General features: G+C 41.5%; 1 protein-coding gene across 1 annotated transcript; it reads left to right on the plus strand.

Annotated features, from left to right (window-relative positions):
• The first annotated feature begins 13,250 nt into the window (after positions 1-13,250).
• Positions 13,251-15,047, plus strand: Garin4 (golgi associated RAB2 interactor family member 4). Its single transcript, XM_005329523.3, has one exon. The coding sequence runs from the start codon at positions 13,251-13,253 to the stop codon at positions 14,955-14,957; it is 1,707 nt and encodes a 568-aa protein (XP_005329580.2). The 3' UTR covers positions 14,958-15,047.
• The last annotated feature ends 2,929 nt before the right edge of the window (positions 15,048-17,976 follow it).

Genomic DNA, 17,976 nt, shown 5'->3' on the forward strand with positions numbered 1-17,976 from the left:
AAGATCAGAAAAGAATGGGAAGGGGGATAGAGAGGAAGAAAGAATAATTTTGGACAAGATGGGTATGATAATTCAGAGAAAGGTATTCTCCCTCATTTTCTGGAACTGCCTGGACACATATAATACAGGCTAGAAATAAAAACCAGCCACTCTGCTACCTTCACGATGCTGACGTCATTAACTGTGACATTGGTCTACATGAATGGTACCTCTGCTTCTTTGAACTATGTGTGGTTCCTTTAGACTATCACTTATGACAAAGGCATCTTAGTTTGGCTGCTTTAGTGGCACATCAGGGGTGGTTCCTCATCTGTGGAGAACCATCTGAGGTTAGTACATTCGCCACTTCTTTCACTAGATAATTTATGCTTGCCTTGGTGGAGGGGAAAACTCCCCTGCATTTACCCTCTGGTTATGGGTAAAGGTGCCACCACCAGCTGTTAGGAAACTCAAGATAATTTGCAAACTGCCATGAATAGCAATAGATTAGAAAGAAAGGGAGAGAGGATAGCCATGGCAGGAGACATTGATCTGAGAATCAAACTGTGTGTGGTTAGTGTGATTGAAAATTCTTAACTAATGCATTAATAAGTTTTGTTTTCTGTAGCCAAGTTTATGTTTTGATACTTTAATAAAGACAAGGATATATATTATTTACCATCAGGTCATTTGGTTCATCTTATTTTGGGTACTGGGAATTGAGCCCAGAGGTGCTTAACCACTGAGCCATATCCCCGGCCATTTTTTTTTAAGACAGGATCTCAGGGCTGGGGATGTGGCTCAAGCGGTATCGCGCTGGCCTGGCATGCGTGCGGCCCGGGTTCGATCCTCAGCACCACATACAAACAAAGATGTTGTGTCCGCTGAGAATTAAAATATATATATATATATATATATATATATATATATATATATATATATATATATATATATATATAAAGACAGGATCTCATTAAGTTGCTTAGAGCCTTACTAAATTGCAGAAGCAATTGTGGGTGGTGCTTCTGGCAGGGCCTAGAAAGCCACCCTCCCCCTCCTGTTGTTTTCTTCCTGCCTCTTTACCTTGCCCTGAGGTCTATTCTGACATCTGTTTCAGGAGTAAAGGGTTTAAAAGGTTCTGATTCAGGACAGGAATGCTTTCACTTTCTGTCCAGAGGTAAAATGCTATTTCCCAACTCCAAATAAATCCTTGACATCCAAATCCACACCAGGCGTTCTCCTCTCTTCTGTCTCATGGTAACAGTCCAGATCTTCCCAAAATGAGGCCATATTTGTCCTTTGAGCATCCTTCTGTGTCTTCATGGTGGAACTAACTCCAAGCTCTTCCAAGTCTCTTATAAAAAAATGGCTCCCAGGAAGGAATTTACACTGAGTTGCCAAGCACTGCTGAGGACTAATGCTAATTAATATTAGCTCAGTTATTGAATAGGGCACTATGCTAAGTACTTCACAAGCATTATCCCATGCATTAGTCAGCTTTCTGTCACTATAACAAAATAATTGAGATAATCAACTTATAGAAAGAAGAGGTTTATTTTGGCTCAAATTTTGGAGATATTAGACTATGATTGATTGGCTCTGTTGCTTTGGGCTCTCTCTCTCTCTCTCTCTCTCTCTCTCTCTCTCTCTCTCTATATATATATATATATATATATATATATATATATATATAAATACATCACACATAAGGCTATTTTGCCATCATTTTTTCTTTCATTCAACACAGTGAAATGAACATATTCAAATTAAATCAATTCTATAGCAGTATTTGTTAAAAATATAGAGGAAGATTGCAATTTTCTTAGCCACAGGGTCTTACATGCTTATTAACTAAATGTATTTTAAAATTTTATATAAAAACAACAACTACACATATTACCATGTTCTATTTCAGTATTGTATAAATTTTATAATGTACAGATGACTTAAAACATATCTATCTAATCAAGCATTTATTTCTCTATGGTGAAAACATCAAAAGTTGTTTATTCTAGCTCTTTGAAATATTCAGTGCACTTTTGCTGTCTACTAGTAGTCACCTATCATTTACACCAGAACTTCTTGCTCCTCCCCCCCCCCCCACTTTTTATTGGTACATGTTTTAGTCAGTTTTTTTTTTCCACTGCAACTCAAGGCCCTACCAGAACAATTGTAGAGGAGGAAAAGTTTATTTGGGGGCTCATGGTTTCAGAGGTCATCACAATCCACAGACAGCAGGCTCCATTCCTCAGGGCTTAAGGTGAGGCAGAACTTTATGGTGGAAGAGTTGCATAGCTAAGTGGTTCACATGATGATTAGGAAGCAGAGAGATTCCACTTCCACATACAAATATATACTCCAAGTCACACCCCCAATGCCCTACTCTTCCAGCCACACCCCACCTGCCTTCAATCACCACTCAATTAATCCCATCAGACGATTATGTCACTGACTGGGTTAAGGCTCTCATAACCCAATTAGTTCTTCTCTGAACCTTCTTGCATTGTCTCAAACATGAGCTTTTGGAGGATACCTCACATCCAAATCATAACAGTACCTTATAAGAGAACATAATGGTGGGATTTGTTGTTCTATACTCATATATGCACACAAAACAACAATATAGTTTGGCGGATATCAGTCTCCTTTGTTCCCATCTTGACTGGAACTCGTACCATTGTACCCATGGATTAAACTCCTCCCCTCCCCCACCTTCCCTCTACTCTCCCTCTCTCTGGTAACCACTGTTCTACTCCCAACTTTTATGAGGTCAACTTTTTTAGGTTCCACATATAAATAAGATCATGTGGTACTTGTCTTCCTGTGCCTGGCTTACTTCACTTAACATAATGATTTTTAGTTCCACTTATGTTCTTACAAGGGACAAAATTTCATTATTTTAATGGTTGAATAGCACTCTGTTGTGAAGATATAACATAGTATCTTAACTTTTTCATTGGCTGTGGCACCTAAGTTGTTTAAACTTCTTGGGTATTGTAAATAGTGCTGCAATGATCACAAGAGCACAGCTATCTCTTCAATACACTGATAATTTAACTTTGAAGAAACACCCAGTAGTACCAGAGTCTTTTAAATTCATACTATTCATGCTGTGTGAATTTTAAGTAAATTATTAACAAATACTTGTAGTTAATCTGTACATACTATTTGTTTTTGTTATCAGAATTTTAGAGGTGTTTTCAGCAGAGGAAAAAAAATAACTTCTTCCTATTTTTTTTAAGAGCAAGATTCACTTGAGTCCTATCTTGATTTATTGTAATTAGTTTTCAAAAACAAAAATTCATCCTTCAAACCGTGAAAAAGGAGCTGCCACATTGGGCAAGAAAAAGTTGATTTTTGCCAGAACTGTTCCACTCCCATCTAATCCATCCATCGAGTTCCATATAAAATTATTGTATATGACACAAAAATGGATTCAGGTGACTTAAAACAAAAGCTTGAAGAACAGTGTATAAGAGACCACTCAATGTCACTGAGGATTGGCCAAGGATAGGGCTTATCAGAGTTCCTGAAGAGAAATGCTCATGCAAGTAGTAAAGTAAATTGCTGTAGAATGAATTCTGGTCTCCCTCCAAAGTCCCCAATTCCCACATTTATATATTGAAGTCCTAATCCACTCTTATGGTATTACCATCAGAGTATTACAGATGGAGATAGAGTATTTTGTGAGTGTTTTAGTCAGCTTTTTTGTCACTACACAAGAGATCTGACAAGAACAATGTAGAGGAGGACACGCTTATTTGGGACCCATGGTTCAGAGGTATCAGTCCATAGATGTCTGACTTCATTGCTTTGGGTCTGAGATGAGGCAGGACATCATGGTGGGAGGACATGGTGGGGGAAAGCTGCTCAGGACATGGAAACAGAAAGTGGAGAGAGGGCTCTGCTCATCAAGGACAAATATAAACCCCAAAGGAACGCCCCTGGTAACTCACCTCCTCCAGCCACACCCTACTTGCCCACAGTTACCGCCCAGATAATCCATATCAGTCACAACTGATCACATGTCAATCACAACTCCTATCAGTCACAACTCTTAATCTAATCACTTACCTCTGAAAATTATTTTAAAATACCTTTAATTAATTAATTATTAATTAATTACCTTTAATTAATTAATTTTATGTGGTGCTGAGGATTGAACCCAGTGTGCTAGGCAAGCACTCTATCACTGAGTTACAATCCAAGCCCTGAAAATTCTTGCATTCTCTCTCACATGAACTTTTGGGGGACCCCTGCATATCTAAACTACAGTATTCTGCCCCTGGTCCCCCAAAGCTCATGCTCATCTCCCAATTCAAAATATGTTCAGTCCATTTTCAAGAGTCACCATAGTCTTAACAATTCCAGCATTACCCAAAGTTCAAGTCCAAAGTCTCCTGAGACTCAAGGCAAATTCTCAGCATGAATCCCATAAAATTCAAAAGCAGGTTACATATATCCAATATATAATGGCACAGAGTAAACTTTTCCATACCACAAGGGAGAAATAAATGGCACAGAAAGGCGGAATGGGACCAAAGCAAGACTGAAATCCAGGTGGGCAAACAAGCCTTGTAGCCCCACGTTCAGTGTCTGGGGTATATGACATCATGATGTTCTCTCTAACGAGCTTGTGTAGCTCCACCCCTATGACCTTGCTGGTTGCAACACATATGGCTTCTCTCTTGGTTTGTTTCTGCTTGAAAAATACAGCTTTCCTCAGCAGACATCCCATGGTACTGGCCTCTTCTTTTTCCTTTTTTTTTTTTTTTTTTTTCTTCTTTTTGTGGCAGTGCTAGGGATTGAACCCAGGGCCTTGTGCATATGAGGCAAACACTCTACTCACTGAGCTATATCCCCAGCCACCTGGCCTCACTTAATCTTGAGGTCTCCATGGCAGCTTTGGCTCCCTTTATACATCTCCACACATCACACTTTCAGGGGCTGCCCTCAGGGAATCCAACTACTACACCTTGTCTGGCCTCCCAGGCCTTCTTTTGAAATTTCAGTGGAAGCCTCCATGACCACCTAATTCCAAAATCCCACAATCCTGCAGAACCAGCACCATATGGTTGCTGCCAGGGCCTGCCACCATCTTGAGCAGTAGAAAAGCCTCCTTGACCACAGCTGCAGCAGTCTCTTAGTGCTTGGGCAGCTGAGCATGGTGAGTAAACTTCCTAAGCCCCTCTGTGTAAACAGGGTGTCCCCATAGTTTTGTTTTGTTTTGTTTTTTAAGAAAAAGGAAAAAGAAATTTTATTGCTTTTCTGGCAAAGGAGAAACACAGGGAACTCCTGTCCCAGAGGCAGTGATTCTGCCTGATCTGAGAGAACAGGAGTTTTTAAAGAGGTGATTCAAAAGCTATATTCCATGTGTTCTCTTTTGGAGTTGAAATACAATTGTTAATTTGGGAGAAAGTCATTTCTGAGATCTTGTGGTGCCATCCTCAGTCTGTATTAATTTATTTCTATGGTGGGTGAGCTCAAGGATAGATAACTCTCCCTAGGCAGGGAAGAGAGGTAAGTGTGTTTTCCCCGAGATTAGAGAGGGGGAAAGGTTAAGGAGGAGGGAGAGAGGAAGAGAAAAAAGCATCTGTTTTAAAAGTAAGTTGTAGTGGCAGAGCAGCAAGGGCTATCTTCGAAGCATGAAGTGGACCACTGTAACATTTCCCCACTGTTAATTTTCTACATTTCATTTCTATGGAAAAGTGGGTGACAAAAAAAAGTGGGTGACAATACCACCAAACTACTTCCTGTTGAGAAAGGGCAAAGTTGTCGGGGGAAGTGACCTGAAGTCCTTGTTTTCTATCAGGTGGGGCATGGAAAGTTAAGGGTATTCATCATCAGGACAGTTCAGAGATCCATGGTGGCAGCTGGTGGGTAACTGGACAGGGCAGTCATAGGGCAGGGATCTTGCTAAGATAATAAACAAGACAGCAAAGCATTACTTTTTTTGGCAAATGATTAGCCCCAAAGCAATTAGCATTTCAGCCAGTGTCTCAACATGAAGACAGTAACTCATAATTGTATTAGTAAAAAAAAATTAAATTTATCTATGTAGGAGGTTAGGATGATTTGTAGGTCTATAAGATCAAGATCAAGCTCAAGTTCACCCAGGACAAACATGTGATTCTAGAGTTTTTTTGATAGTTAATATTAGGCATTTCCACATAAGAACTCTTCCTTTTTTTTTTTTATTTTTTTTTTTGATGCTGGGGAATGAAGCCAGGGAAAGCACTCTACCAACTGAGCTATAGCTCCGGCTCAAGAACCCTTCCTAAACAGCCTCTATTTTTATTTACTTTTGATTGGGCTGACACAAGTGTACATCTCAAGTTAACCCAAAAGAGTCATTTTTCTCTCCTAAATATCTATGTAGTTCTGTGCTTTGGTTATACTCTCCTGCCAAGTGTCTAAGACCAAGATGATCAAACTTGACCTTGTTCCTATCTACTACTTACTAAGAGTCAGCTGAGATTCCTCAGGATCTCTCTTGGGAACATGTGAGAAGCCTCTTGGTTCCTTTAACTTTTATCTACCAGTAGTGCCATCTGCTAGGCAAGTATTTTGCCAATCATACATGGCTGCTCTTGGAAGCATCAGGGACATTTTTCTCTCCAATGGTCCTCTTTTTTGAAGAGTGTGCACTGGTTGGCTTTCTGTTCTCTAGGGTCCCCTTGATCCCCCTGATCAGCAGATCAGATGACTCACCAGCTATAGGACCCATAGAAGCATCTCGTCATTCTCTGGTTCCTGGTTGAGCTTAGAGGACAAGGGCCAAATAGTTGGCTGCTTTTTCTTGGCCCTTTTACTTCCTTGACTTTGGTCTCCAAGTTTTTGGTTTTAAACATCTAGCAAGCCAGTTTTACTGGTCTCAAAGTGGGAGCAATGGGTTATAACTTTAATATCTATAATTTTATAGTTTCCTTTATTTTAATTAAAGTCAGTATTAATGCAACAAGTCAGCATTATATTCTGTCTCTCCTATAGGCGATGGCTTATTGTTTCAAACTAATTCAGGTTGTTCTGTTAGAAGCAGCATTTCTGCAAAACACTAATAGGCAATGGTTATAAAGTTTTACAAGGAAAATTAAAAATGAACACTAATGTATCTTTTTTCATTTTCCTTTTTTTTTTTTTTTTTGTAGTGGTGCTGGAGATTGAACCCAGGGTCTTGTACATGCAAGGGCAAGCACTCTACCAACTGAACTATATCCCCAGCCAAATGTATCTTTGGGTCTATTTAGCTTCAATAAAGACCCACATTATTTATCACCTCAATTACCTACAATTTTTACTTTTTAAAAACTCTTTTACAAGCCCTAACACCTTTTACAATTTACCCAAACCTTTTCTTAAGTTTTGTATTATATCCACTGTTTACCTGGATATATAACAATAACTATTAAAACAACACACACAAAAAATCTATCTTCTGAACCCAGCTTTATTCTCTCTCTCTCTCTCTCTCTCTCTCTCTCTCTCTCTCTCTCTCTCTCTCTGTACCAGGGATTGAACTCAGGGGTGCTTTATCACTTTACCTCAACACTTTTTACGTTTAGTTTTTGAAACAGAGTCTTGCTAAGTTGCTTAGGGCCTCACTAAGTTGCTGAGGTTGGCTTTAAACTTCCAATCCTCCAGCCTCAGCCTCCTGAGCCTCTGGGATCAGAGAAATATGCCACCATGCCCAGATGAACACAACTTTAAATAAGCTTAGTTCTAGCTTACTTTGGAGCCATCCTAACATGGAGACATGGAGACTAATGAGCACCAGAGCCTTTACTCAGGTGAGACTGACCTCGTGACAAATCTTAAAAAGTGTTTTATTTCTGAATCTCATTTTTGCTCCTTTTAAAAATATCATTCTACAAAGTTCTCATGTATTATTTCATGAGTCTATCTGAATATTAGTTAACATAGGATGAATTACATCTGAAACTTATCAGAGATGGCAAGAGAGCTCTTTTTTTTCTTTTCTTTCTTCTTCTTTTTTTTTTTTTTGGTACTGGGGATTGAACTCGGGGAACTCGACCACTGAGCCACATCCTGAGCCATATTTTTTATTTTATTTAGAGACAGGGTCTCACTGAGTTGCTTAGTGCCTCACTTTTGCTGGGGCTGGCTTTGAACTCATGATCCTCCTGCCTTAGCCTCCTGACAACTGGGACTACAGGTGCATGACAACCAGGACTACAGAGACTATTCCCAGCTGCTAAGAGAGCTCTTAACTTCCTTTTTTGTTTAAAAAAAAATGGTGGCAGAATATTTTCATATTCTACATTGTCAATCTTTGAACAAATCAGGCTTTCCTTATTACCTTCCAAAAAATACATTTAAATTCCCATCCCAGTGTAAAGAATAACACAAAATTTTATACATAACTTATTGACAACAGGTTTAATTTATATTTTGAAACTAATTAACACAGGTTACTTTTAATCAGTTATAAAGCAAATGACATAAATAAATACCAACCAAATTTGTTATTTCTATATAAATCTGAAGGAAACTATTGCTACAGACAGTTTTAGTTTAGAGAACACACACTTGGTAAAATTCTCTCCTAAGTTTTACATTTAACTAAGTTTAATTTTTAAAGTAAAATTTACAATCCATACTGTGCAGTACAATAATCACAGATCTGAGTGGGTTAGCAGTACTAGCAAAAGTCAAAGGATAGCCTTACATCTTTTAGGAAAGAGGTGTTAATGACCAGAAATCAACTTAGTCAAAGCAAACATATAAGACAGGTCTCTTCTTCAAATGGCAGTGTGGCTCTTCTATATCAGATACAATGTATAAAAGAGAACATTTATTGGTTATCTTGCTGGTAAACTTACATAAACTTTTATTTTATGAACTTTTACATAATGTTTAGACAAGACTTAGACAAATATAGTTCTCAGATGCATACATCTAGTCACATATATTTATCTAGTCACATATATTTAGGGTGTCAACTATATTGTTATAATCTAAGTAACAGTTGTTTGTTTAACCAATTACTAAAGTAATCATTTTTTACTTTAAAACAGGTGCAAATCCTAGTTCCTTTAACACTTATTTTCCCCAACTAATAAAACCTAACAAATACAAGAAAATTATCTTGCTAGATAAGACCAGATCAATATTTCAGACTTTGCTTCCTATCGGTACATTAAATTTTGAAAAGCTTTGACTGACTTTGCTAATTATAGCCAATTTAATCACATATGAACTTTTTGAGCTTAATGTTCCACAAACTTTCTGCAATTTAGACATTCTATAACTTGTTTACATTTTTAGTTTTGTCCTTTCTTCCATATCTTGAACTTTAGTACAAGAGTATTACACTTTATCATACAAAATACTTTTCTCATCCAGAAACATTCCTTTTACCTTCTAATTTCCATCCATATAACTTTCTTATATCTCTTTCTAGTTTCATACCCTTTTAAAAATTTATATTCTGAAACAATTCTTATAAATGTTATCTATGCATTTAAATTACACAACAAATTTTATTCTAGGAGAGGGCCAGATTGCCAGGACTGTGTGGAAAGTACTTAAATCATTTTTTTAATCCTTTCTTCTGGTGTCCTGTCCTGCACAACAGAAGAAGTGACTTTTTGCATCCTTAACTCAATTTCTGACTGTTCAAACTTCTTATCATGCAACTGCATGAATGCTTATGCATACAGAATCTCTTCCATATACTTTACCTCTGACTTCAAATGCAAGATTGTATAATAATCCAGAAAATAATTTAAAGGCCAGATTGTTGTATAGTAAAGCATCTTTCTCTTAGGCTTATACCTAAAGGTGACTCATTAAGCCAAGATCTTTCTTCTCAAGAGATTACCAGTAGGATTAACACAGCATGACTGATGTTTTAAAGGGTCAGTCTCAGATAAAGACAAAACACAGATAACCAGAGAGGATTCCCCCAAATCATAGCCAATACATGGGAACCTTTAAAACAGACAGACCTGCACATGCATAAATTTTCCCACTTATAATACCTCTGACAGACCAATTCCAGCTGCAAGACTGTACAATAATTCAGAAAGACATTGAAAGGCAGGATCATTACAGTAAATCATCATTTTTTTTTCTTGGACAGGCTTATGCCTTTAGGTGGCCCTTTCTTCATCTTACTTTACCTCTAATAGACCCAACTCCAACTGCAAGATTGTACAAAAGGGAAACACAGAGACAGACAATCAGAAAGGATCCCCCAAATCATGGCCAATTGATGGGAACCTTTGAAACCAACTAGCCAAGACCTTTCCCAAGAGATAATCTATAGAATCAGCACAATATTGCCCATGTCTTTAAAAAGGAAGTAATAGACACAAACAAAAACACAGGCAACCAGAGGGAATTTCCAAACCTAAGGCCAACAAACAGATGAGAACTTAGAATAGACCAGAAGGGAGTAAATATCCCTAGGTTCTCTAATCCTGCTTCACCATGGCTCCTACATCAGTGGTGCCAGAGTTGTCTCCACAAAGAGGGTTCAGATGTTCCCATGAAGAGAAACCAGATGTGTAGAAGCAAAGGTCTTAGCATGCACAGGGGGAGACTTGCTAGATGGCCAAGGGTGTCACAACTTTACTGAGTTGTTTCCTTTTTCTCAAAGTAGACCAAGATGGAGTGATCTGTACTGTTCAGGGAGAGAAGGCAGGAGTTCCCTGCAGCAAAAGAAGCTTTAGCATCTGCTGGGATGGTCCCTCATTCCCTCCCTCATAGAAACAGCTCCTCCAGTTCCATTCGAAGCAAATTCATCTATTTCCTAACTCCCCACCAGTGGTTTTCAACAAGTTCATCTTAGATCTTCAGCATGGAGTAGGGTTGCTTGGAAAGCCAGGCCTGCCCAAGAAAAGTTAGAGCAGGGTCTGCTCTCAGGTCCCATCTGGATTGCCAAATTTGATACCAAAATCTTGGTCCTTGTCCCTGATGTCAATCTAGTAATGAGGACATGGTTTTGAGAAAAAGAAGTTTTATTGCTTTGCTAGCAAAGGAGAAACATAGGCAACTACTGTCTCACAGGCTGATTCTTCCTTGGTCTCTTCTCAAAGGAAATTTTTCCTTTTACACCCTTGAGCCTGAGATGGGTGTGGTGTTGCCAATCCCTAAGATGTCCCCAAGCCATCTTTCCCATTATCACTGTGCAAAGTACTTAGCATTTCTTCAGTGGTTGAAATGTCTTTAACTACCACAACTTTCTTAGCAGTTTTCTGGCCAAACAGCAAAGTGTTTTGTTGTTGTTTTGTTGTTGTTGTTTGTTTTTGTAGCAGGGATTGAACCAAGGGGTGTTTAACCACTGAGCCACTTCATCAGCCCTCTGTTGGTCTGCATACACACACACACACACACACACACACACACACACATACACACACACACACACACACAGGTGGGGGTGCATGTAATCCATGATTGAACTCAGGGGAACTGGGCCACTAAGCCACATCCCCAGCCCTATTTTGTATTTTATTTAGAGACAAGGTCTCACTGAGTTGTTCAGCACCTCACCTTTGCTGAGGCTGGCTTTCAACTAGCAATTCTCCTGTCCCAGCCTACTGAGCTGCTGGGATTACAGGCGTGCACCACCATACCTGACCTAAATATCAAGTTTTTCAAATATTTCTGTTTCCTGTTCCTGTTTATCATGATTAATTTGGCTTAAAGTACCAGCAATATCCATGCCACCCCAATGCTGTACTTCCTCGACATTTCCTCCACCAGATTAATTCACCTTAAATTCAGCTTTACAGAAAGTTTCAGAACATGGGCCAAAAGTAGACAACTTCTTTGCCTCAGTGTAATGCAAGTGGCCTCTAGTCCAATTTCCAATAGAGTCCTCCTTCTCTGAAACCTCATGAGCCCAATCTTTACACTCTTCCCAATCACCCATTAAGCTCCATTTACAACAAATTAAGACTTCTCCAGTTTGCATATTTAAACTTTTCAAAATTCCTTCCACAAATTCCAAAAAGCTCCAAAAGTTTCTAAACCACATGGTCAGGTTAGTCACAGCAACAACCCCACTTCCTGGTACCAATTTCTGTTTTGTTCAGCATTTTTTTTTTTTTTTTTGGTCACTGTGACCAAAAGACAAGAATAATGTAGAGAAGGATAAGTTTATTTGGGGCTCACAGTTTCAGAGGTTTCTTTTTGGTCCATAGATGGCCTACTCCATTGCTCTGGGCCGGAAGTGAGACAGAACATCACAGCGGAAGGCATGATGGAGGAGAGTGGCTCAGCATATGGCATCAGGAAGCAGAGTCTCTGTAGTGTTTAGAATGAAGATTTTAGAGTCAGTTAGACCTGGATTTAAACAATATTAGTTTATGAAAATGTAAGTGATACAACCTTTTTAATTTTTTAAAAAATCTGTAAAATGAGTACAATAACAATAATATCAAACTCTATGGGTTCTTACAATAGCATGCAAAATATGTAATATAGTTCTTAGGAGAAGAAACCTTTTTCATTATTAAATTATGTTAACTATTAAAGGTCATAGTTAGTGTTTACAATTATCATTGTCAACATCTACTGCAATTTTATGGAAGGACAGGCTAAGGACCAAGACTACCAATTCTAAATTACTCAATAAAATTAAACCATGAACTCAGATGGTTCACATTTCTCCCATCCTCTTGCAGTCTCATAGACACATTCCTGTTGTTGAGTCTCTTGAATTTTGGGTTGGGAAGGAAGCACCCATACAAAATTGTTCCATTTGAAAAATCTTTATTTTTGCACATACCTGAGTCCCTTGGCAGGGTGGCCCTGTCCTCTGTAGGAGCAACTGGGGTATGAAAACAAAGGGGTATGTGACAGTGACAGGTCACAAAGGGAGCAGAGGATAAATATGGCTGTGCAGGGGGTTGAGGCCAAGAGGGTGGTCACTTCTCCCACTAGGACTGCAGTTTGTTGACTCTCAGCGAAGTAAAATATCACAGGTGGAGGTGAGGGGGTTAGACCCAGAAGACAATCTCTTGGAACCCACCCTGCATCTCTTCAATCTTTAAAGAGATTCAGTTTGGGATCCAGGCACACTACAGTGCCCCCTTGTCTATCATTTGTGCTCCCACCCCAAGCCTGGCCTCTGGGAGGCTCTGAGGCAAAGGTGGAGGGGTTTGTGGGGTGGGGTGGTTTGGTGTTGAGAGACCTGCTGTGGCACCACTTCTGTGACCCAGGAGCACCGCTTCTGCTCCCTCATCTGCCCAGGAGGCTAAGAAAGATTCGGACCAGCCTTGCCAGCGCTCTTATGATAAAAGATGACCGCGAACAGTGAGTGTCTGTTACCATACTACACTGCCCAAAGTGGCTCTGGGGTGGGCATGTTCAATACCACCATGGGGAAGCTGCAGCGGCAGCTGTACAAGGGAGAATATGACATATTCAAATACGCACCGATATTTGAAAGCGACTTCATCCAGATCACCAAAAGAGGAGAAGTGATTGATGTGCACAACCGAGTCCGGATGGTGACCGTCGGCATCGCTTGCACTAGCCCCATTCTCCCACTCCCTGATGTCATGCTGCTGGCCCGGCCAGCTGCTGGACATGAGGGGCTCGCTGGACGCACCAAGGGGAAAGGTCGTAAGTCTTCAAAGACCCTGGAGCTCACCAGACTCCTTCCCTTGAAGTTTGTAAGGATCTCTGTTCATGACCGTGACAAACAACAGCTGCGCCTGAAATTTGCCACCGGCCGGTCGTGCTACCTGCAGCTGTGCCCTCCTCTGGATGCCCGGGAAGACCTCTTTGCCTATTGGGAAAAACTAATTTACCTCTTGCGACCACCAGTGGACAGTAACAGCAGTACGTACGCCATCCCAGCCGAGGAGATGATCTGCATGCCTGCGTTTGAGGAAGAGGACAAGACAAGTTTGGGGGCTGGGGATTTACATGCTAAAGGGGATCAAGACCAGGTTAGCATCAGGAGCCTCCACATGGTTTCTGAGGTGTGTGGGGCCACCTCTGCTGCTTATGTTGGGGGGGAGGGAATCCAGCATGGCTCCCACAAATCCACATCCAAGACTAATATAGCCATCCCAAGAACAAAATCTAAAGAGCATGTCAAAGAGTCAGCGACAGAGGGAGCAGCAGGCTCTGGACAGGCAGGCGGAGACAAAGCTGATGCGACCCTCACTGGTGCAAGAGGAAGCAAAACTCATGTGGCCACTGCAGGCTCTGCCAAGGGGTCCCCTAAGAGCCTTAAGGTAGGCCTGGCTGCAAACAAGCCCTTGGAAGGTATTCCCAGCACATCCTCCAGCTTCTCCCCAGAGGGCGTGGGGAATATTGGGGTAGAACCTGCTGCTGGGAAAACTGCTGGAGAACCAGATAAGAATTCAGCAGCAGGATCTTTCACCCCAACCAGGCTGAGTGACAAGGGTGGCCAGGCGAAACGGCAGCAAAGCTCCCACATCAGAACAGAAGTCCACAAGGAGAGGAGGGAAAGAAGGGAGAGGAGAGAAAAGGACAGAACTGTGAGTAGGAGTACCCATCACCGCAGGGGTGAAGGTCGCCACAAGACAGGGGACAAGATCTCCCGGAAGTCAACTGGCCGCCGAACTGTTAGAGAGGATAAAAAGGGGAAAAGTCGCAGCAGCCCCGGAGGCAGCAAGCACAGCAGTACCCACAAAGGCATCAGTCGCTCCCCCATCACCAAGGAGTCCAGGAGCTCCCACAAGTCTGGGAGGAGCTTATCAACCACAAGCTCCGGTTCGGCCAACAAGAGAATGGGCAGGATCGGCTCTTTCTTGAAGACGGTCAAAGCCAACCTTACCACTAAAGGGGTGGCCTCAGTGCGCGGCAGAGATATGGACGTCACAGCTAAGAGAGAAGAGAGGACCACCATGGAGGCCATCATGGAGACAGCAGAGAGTGGCCAGGGTCTGGACCTCACTGGTTCTGTGACATCCGAGGTCATGGAGACGATGACCTTTGAAACCCATGAAATACAACCCAGAGCCAGAAGTTAAGAGGGGCCCAGGGATCAGGGGACTATCCCAAAAGAGCCTATTCCAGCTTCCTTTACTGCAGATTAAATAAAGAACCATTCAACCTGAGAATGGTCTGTTGAGTTGTGTCTGAATTTCCATGTTCCACAGCTCAGCAGTGACATCACAGTGGATTCTGTGACGTCAGCTGTGCTGCAGCTTGAGACCCCTCCCTGCCCCATCTCACACTCATGCTCAGTTGTGTCAATAGGAATGCTCCCTCTTTGGGTGACCCAGGGTGATGGCTGAGAGTCACAGATCTTGGGCTGGGAACTCTACCATTTCCCTACTCTTGATAATTTTTCTTCCCCCCTAAAGATCCATAGATTGAGAACATGGAGGTCCTCCTCTTGAGGTGGGGGAAGGGGAGCAGCAACATTTGCTGGCAATCAGAACAGGGAGGACCACTGTCTAGATTTAGCAATTCCCTGCCTAGGCATACACCCCAGAGAAACAATCATACATTTTCTAGGAGATGGTCATGAGAATGTTGATAGCAAAATAATAGTAAGTACTGGAAGTAGACCAAATTTCCATCAACACAATTGATATGACTATGGGATATGGATTGAAATATTTGAAAGTGACAATCAGTGTAGATACAGTTTGCTCAGTTATATTTTTAAAAATGCAAATCACAGAATAGAATATAATTTACTTATAAAAGAGTTAAAAGGGCTTGGATTGTGGCTCAGCGTTAGAGCACTCGCCTAGCACAGGCGGGAACCGGGTTCGATCCTTAGCACCACATAACAATAAAGACATTGTGTTGTGTCCATCTACACCTAAAAAAAAGAGTTAAGAAACAAGATCATATGATGTATTGCATATATGTTTGGTAAAAATGTAGACAAAAGGGTATGGTAAACACATGAACCTGAATGATATTTTTCTTTATGGTGGCAAAGCAAGAGGCCGGAACAAGGAGGCAGGCATAAGACTTACCAGGAATTGAATCTGGAATGCTTAACCACTGAGCCACAACCCCAGCCCTTTTTGGTTTTTTATTTTGAGAAAGGGTTTCATTAAGTTGCTAGGGCCTTGCTATGTTGCTGAGGCTGCCCTCAAACTTTCCATCCTCCTGTCTCAGCCTCCAGAGCTGCTGGAATCACAGACATGAGCCACCACAACCCACTGAGAATTGTATATCTTTAGCGAGGGGGGTATAATAGAGGGTTTATTGTCTGTTTATCAGCCCTAAAATGACGGTGGCAGATGTAATAAAGTTGTTATTGCCCCAGATATGTCTTAATTCCTTTCTTTGGTGCTTTCACTTTTCTGTGATATGTCCCAAAGTGGCATGGGAGCCTCTTTTGTTAAGATTCATATTTTAAATGACATGTATACGGGCTGGGATTGGTTGTTAGGAAAAGGAATGATGTCCCTTTTTTTACAAATGAGAACACTGTTGGCTCAAGAAGGTAGCTTGCTTTGTCACTTAGTGGGACATTTGCAGAACAGTGTTTCCCTAACCCACTTTTTTATGCAGAGATGTATTGGAGTCATGAGGTGCAGGCAAAGTGAATAAGTCCCAAGAGACAGGGGCACCACAAGAACCTGAGACTTGCCAAAACTCTACAGAGGTGAGCATGGAATTTACTGGATTAAGAGGAGGAAGGGATGGGGGCTGGGGAGACTCCTGGTCGTGAGCAACTGTGAGTTGGTGTTTGAACTTTAGTGAGCTCACAGCCCCTAGATGGCCTTATCTAAAGAGTGTCCAGACCACCCTTAAGCTGTGTCTGGCTCACAGACCTCTATCCCCAGCCTCGGCTGCCCTCACTACAGCTGTAAACAGACCTCCCGCCTGGAATTCCAGGCCTTGCTCTCCACCAGGGACCACTCCTGCCTGGAGCTATGGCTCCAGGCAGCCCAGTCCCTGCCCCCATCCCTCCCACCCCACCCCCACCCCACCCCACCCCCACCCCCACCCCCACCCCCGAAAGTAACTCTTGAAAGTCAGGACCAGAATTCTTTCTCCTGGAATTCCAAAAACAAATCCTCAAACCTCACAGGAAGGAAGTTGTGAGTTAGGCTACAATTGCTAGAATTTCCACAGCTAATTCCTAAAGCTACTTCTGAGGGTAGTTGCAGACTTCAACTTTTTGGTGGGGAGAGATCTTTTTGGTCCTTATAGGGAATAGTGGACATGGAATGGAGGACCCTGTCAAGAAGGGAAGACAATTCAAGACTATTCACATCCACCATTTCCTCCTTCAAAACAAGGTTCCTGACCCCAGGCTGAGGAATTATTGAAGTGAGTCAAGTTATTCTTAAGAAAGCAGGGAACATGCCAAAGATTAGACACTAATTGGCCCTGTGAAGAAAACAACATTGGAATCATTAACCCAGAGCTCCAGAGAAGACTGGGGGCCTGCAAGGGAGACGAATTAATGGTTTACTCCTAACCAGCTTTTCCTTTGACTGGAAAGGTGGAGAAATTACAAAAAAGATCACATCTCATTCCTTTAATCTGAGGATTTCCACACAGGCAAGTGTAGGTAAACACTAGTCTGGAAGACAAAAATGCAACAAAAACATTCACATAGCACTTAGTCATTTATAAAGTTATTTAATATATGTGCTGTCTTCTGATTCTCATGTCACTCCATCTGGCAGAGCAGCCACTGGGTTCAGAGCATTGAAAGGACTTGGTCAAGGTGCAGAGATGGAGTCACTCCAGTGCAACACCTTTCACGCAGCACCTACCACATACTGAGTCTCACTCAGCTGTAAAGAACCGGTGAAAAAGACAGGGCAAGGAGTTGGAGATTTAGCTCAGTGGCAGAACACTTGTTTAGCATGCGCAAGGCCCTCAGTTCAGTCCTCAGTCCTGGAAATAAAAGAGGGGGGAGGCAGGCATGTGAGTCGCTATTTTAATGATTGACAGACACAATGAGTGACAGGTATAATGAAAGATCCATTCATCCGAGGGATTCTGGGGATTGAGATGGAGTAATGGGTCAGGAAAGGCTTCACAGAGGAACTGGAAGTGTTGACGAAT

Source organism: Ictidomys tridecemlineatus, chromosome 10 (genome assembly GCF_052094955.1).
Source record: "Ictidomys tridecemlineatus isolate mIctTri1 chromosome 10, mIctTri1.hap1, whole genome shotgun sequence".
NCBI classification, from domain to species: Eukaryota; Metazoa; Chordata; class Mammalia; order Rodentia; family Sciuridae; genus Ictidomys; species Ictidomys tridecemlineatus.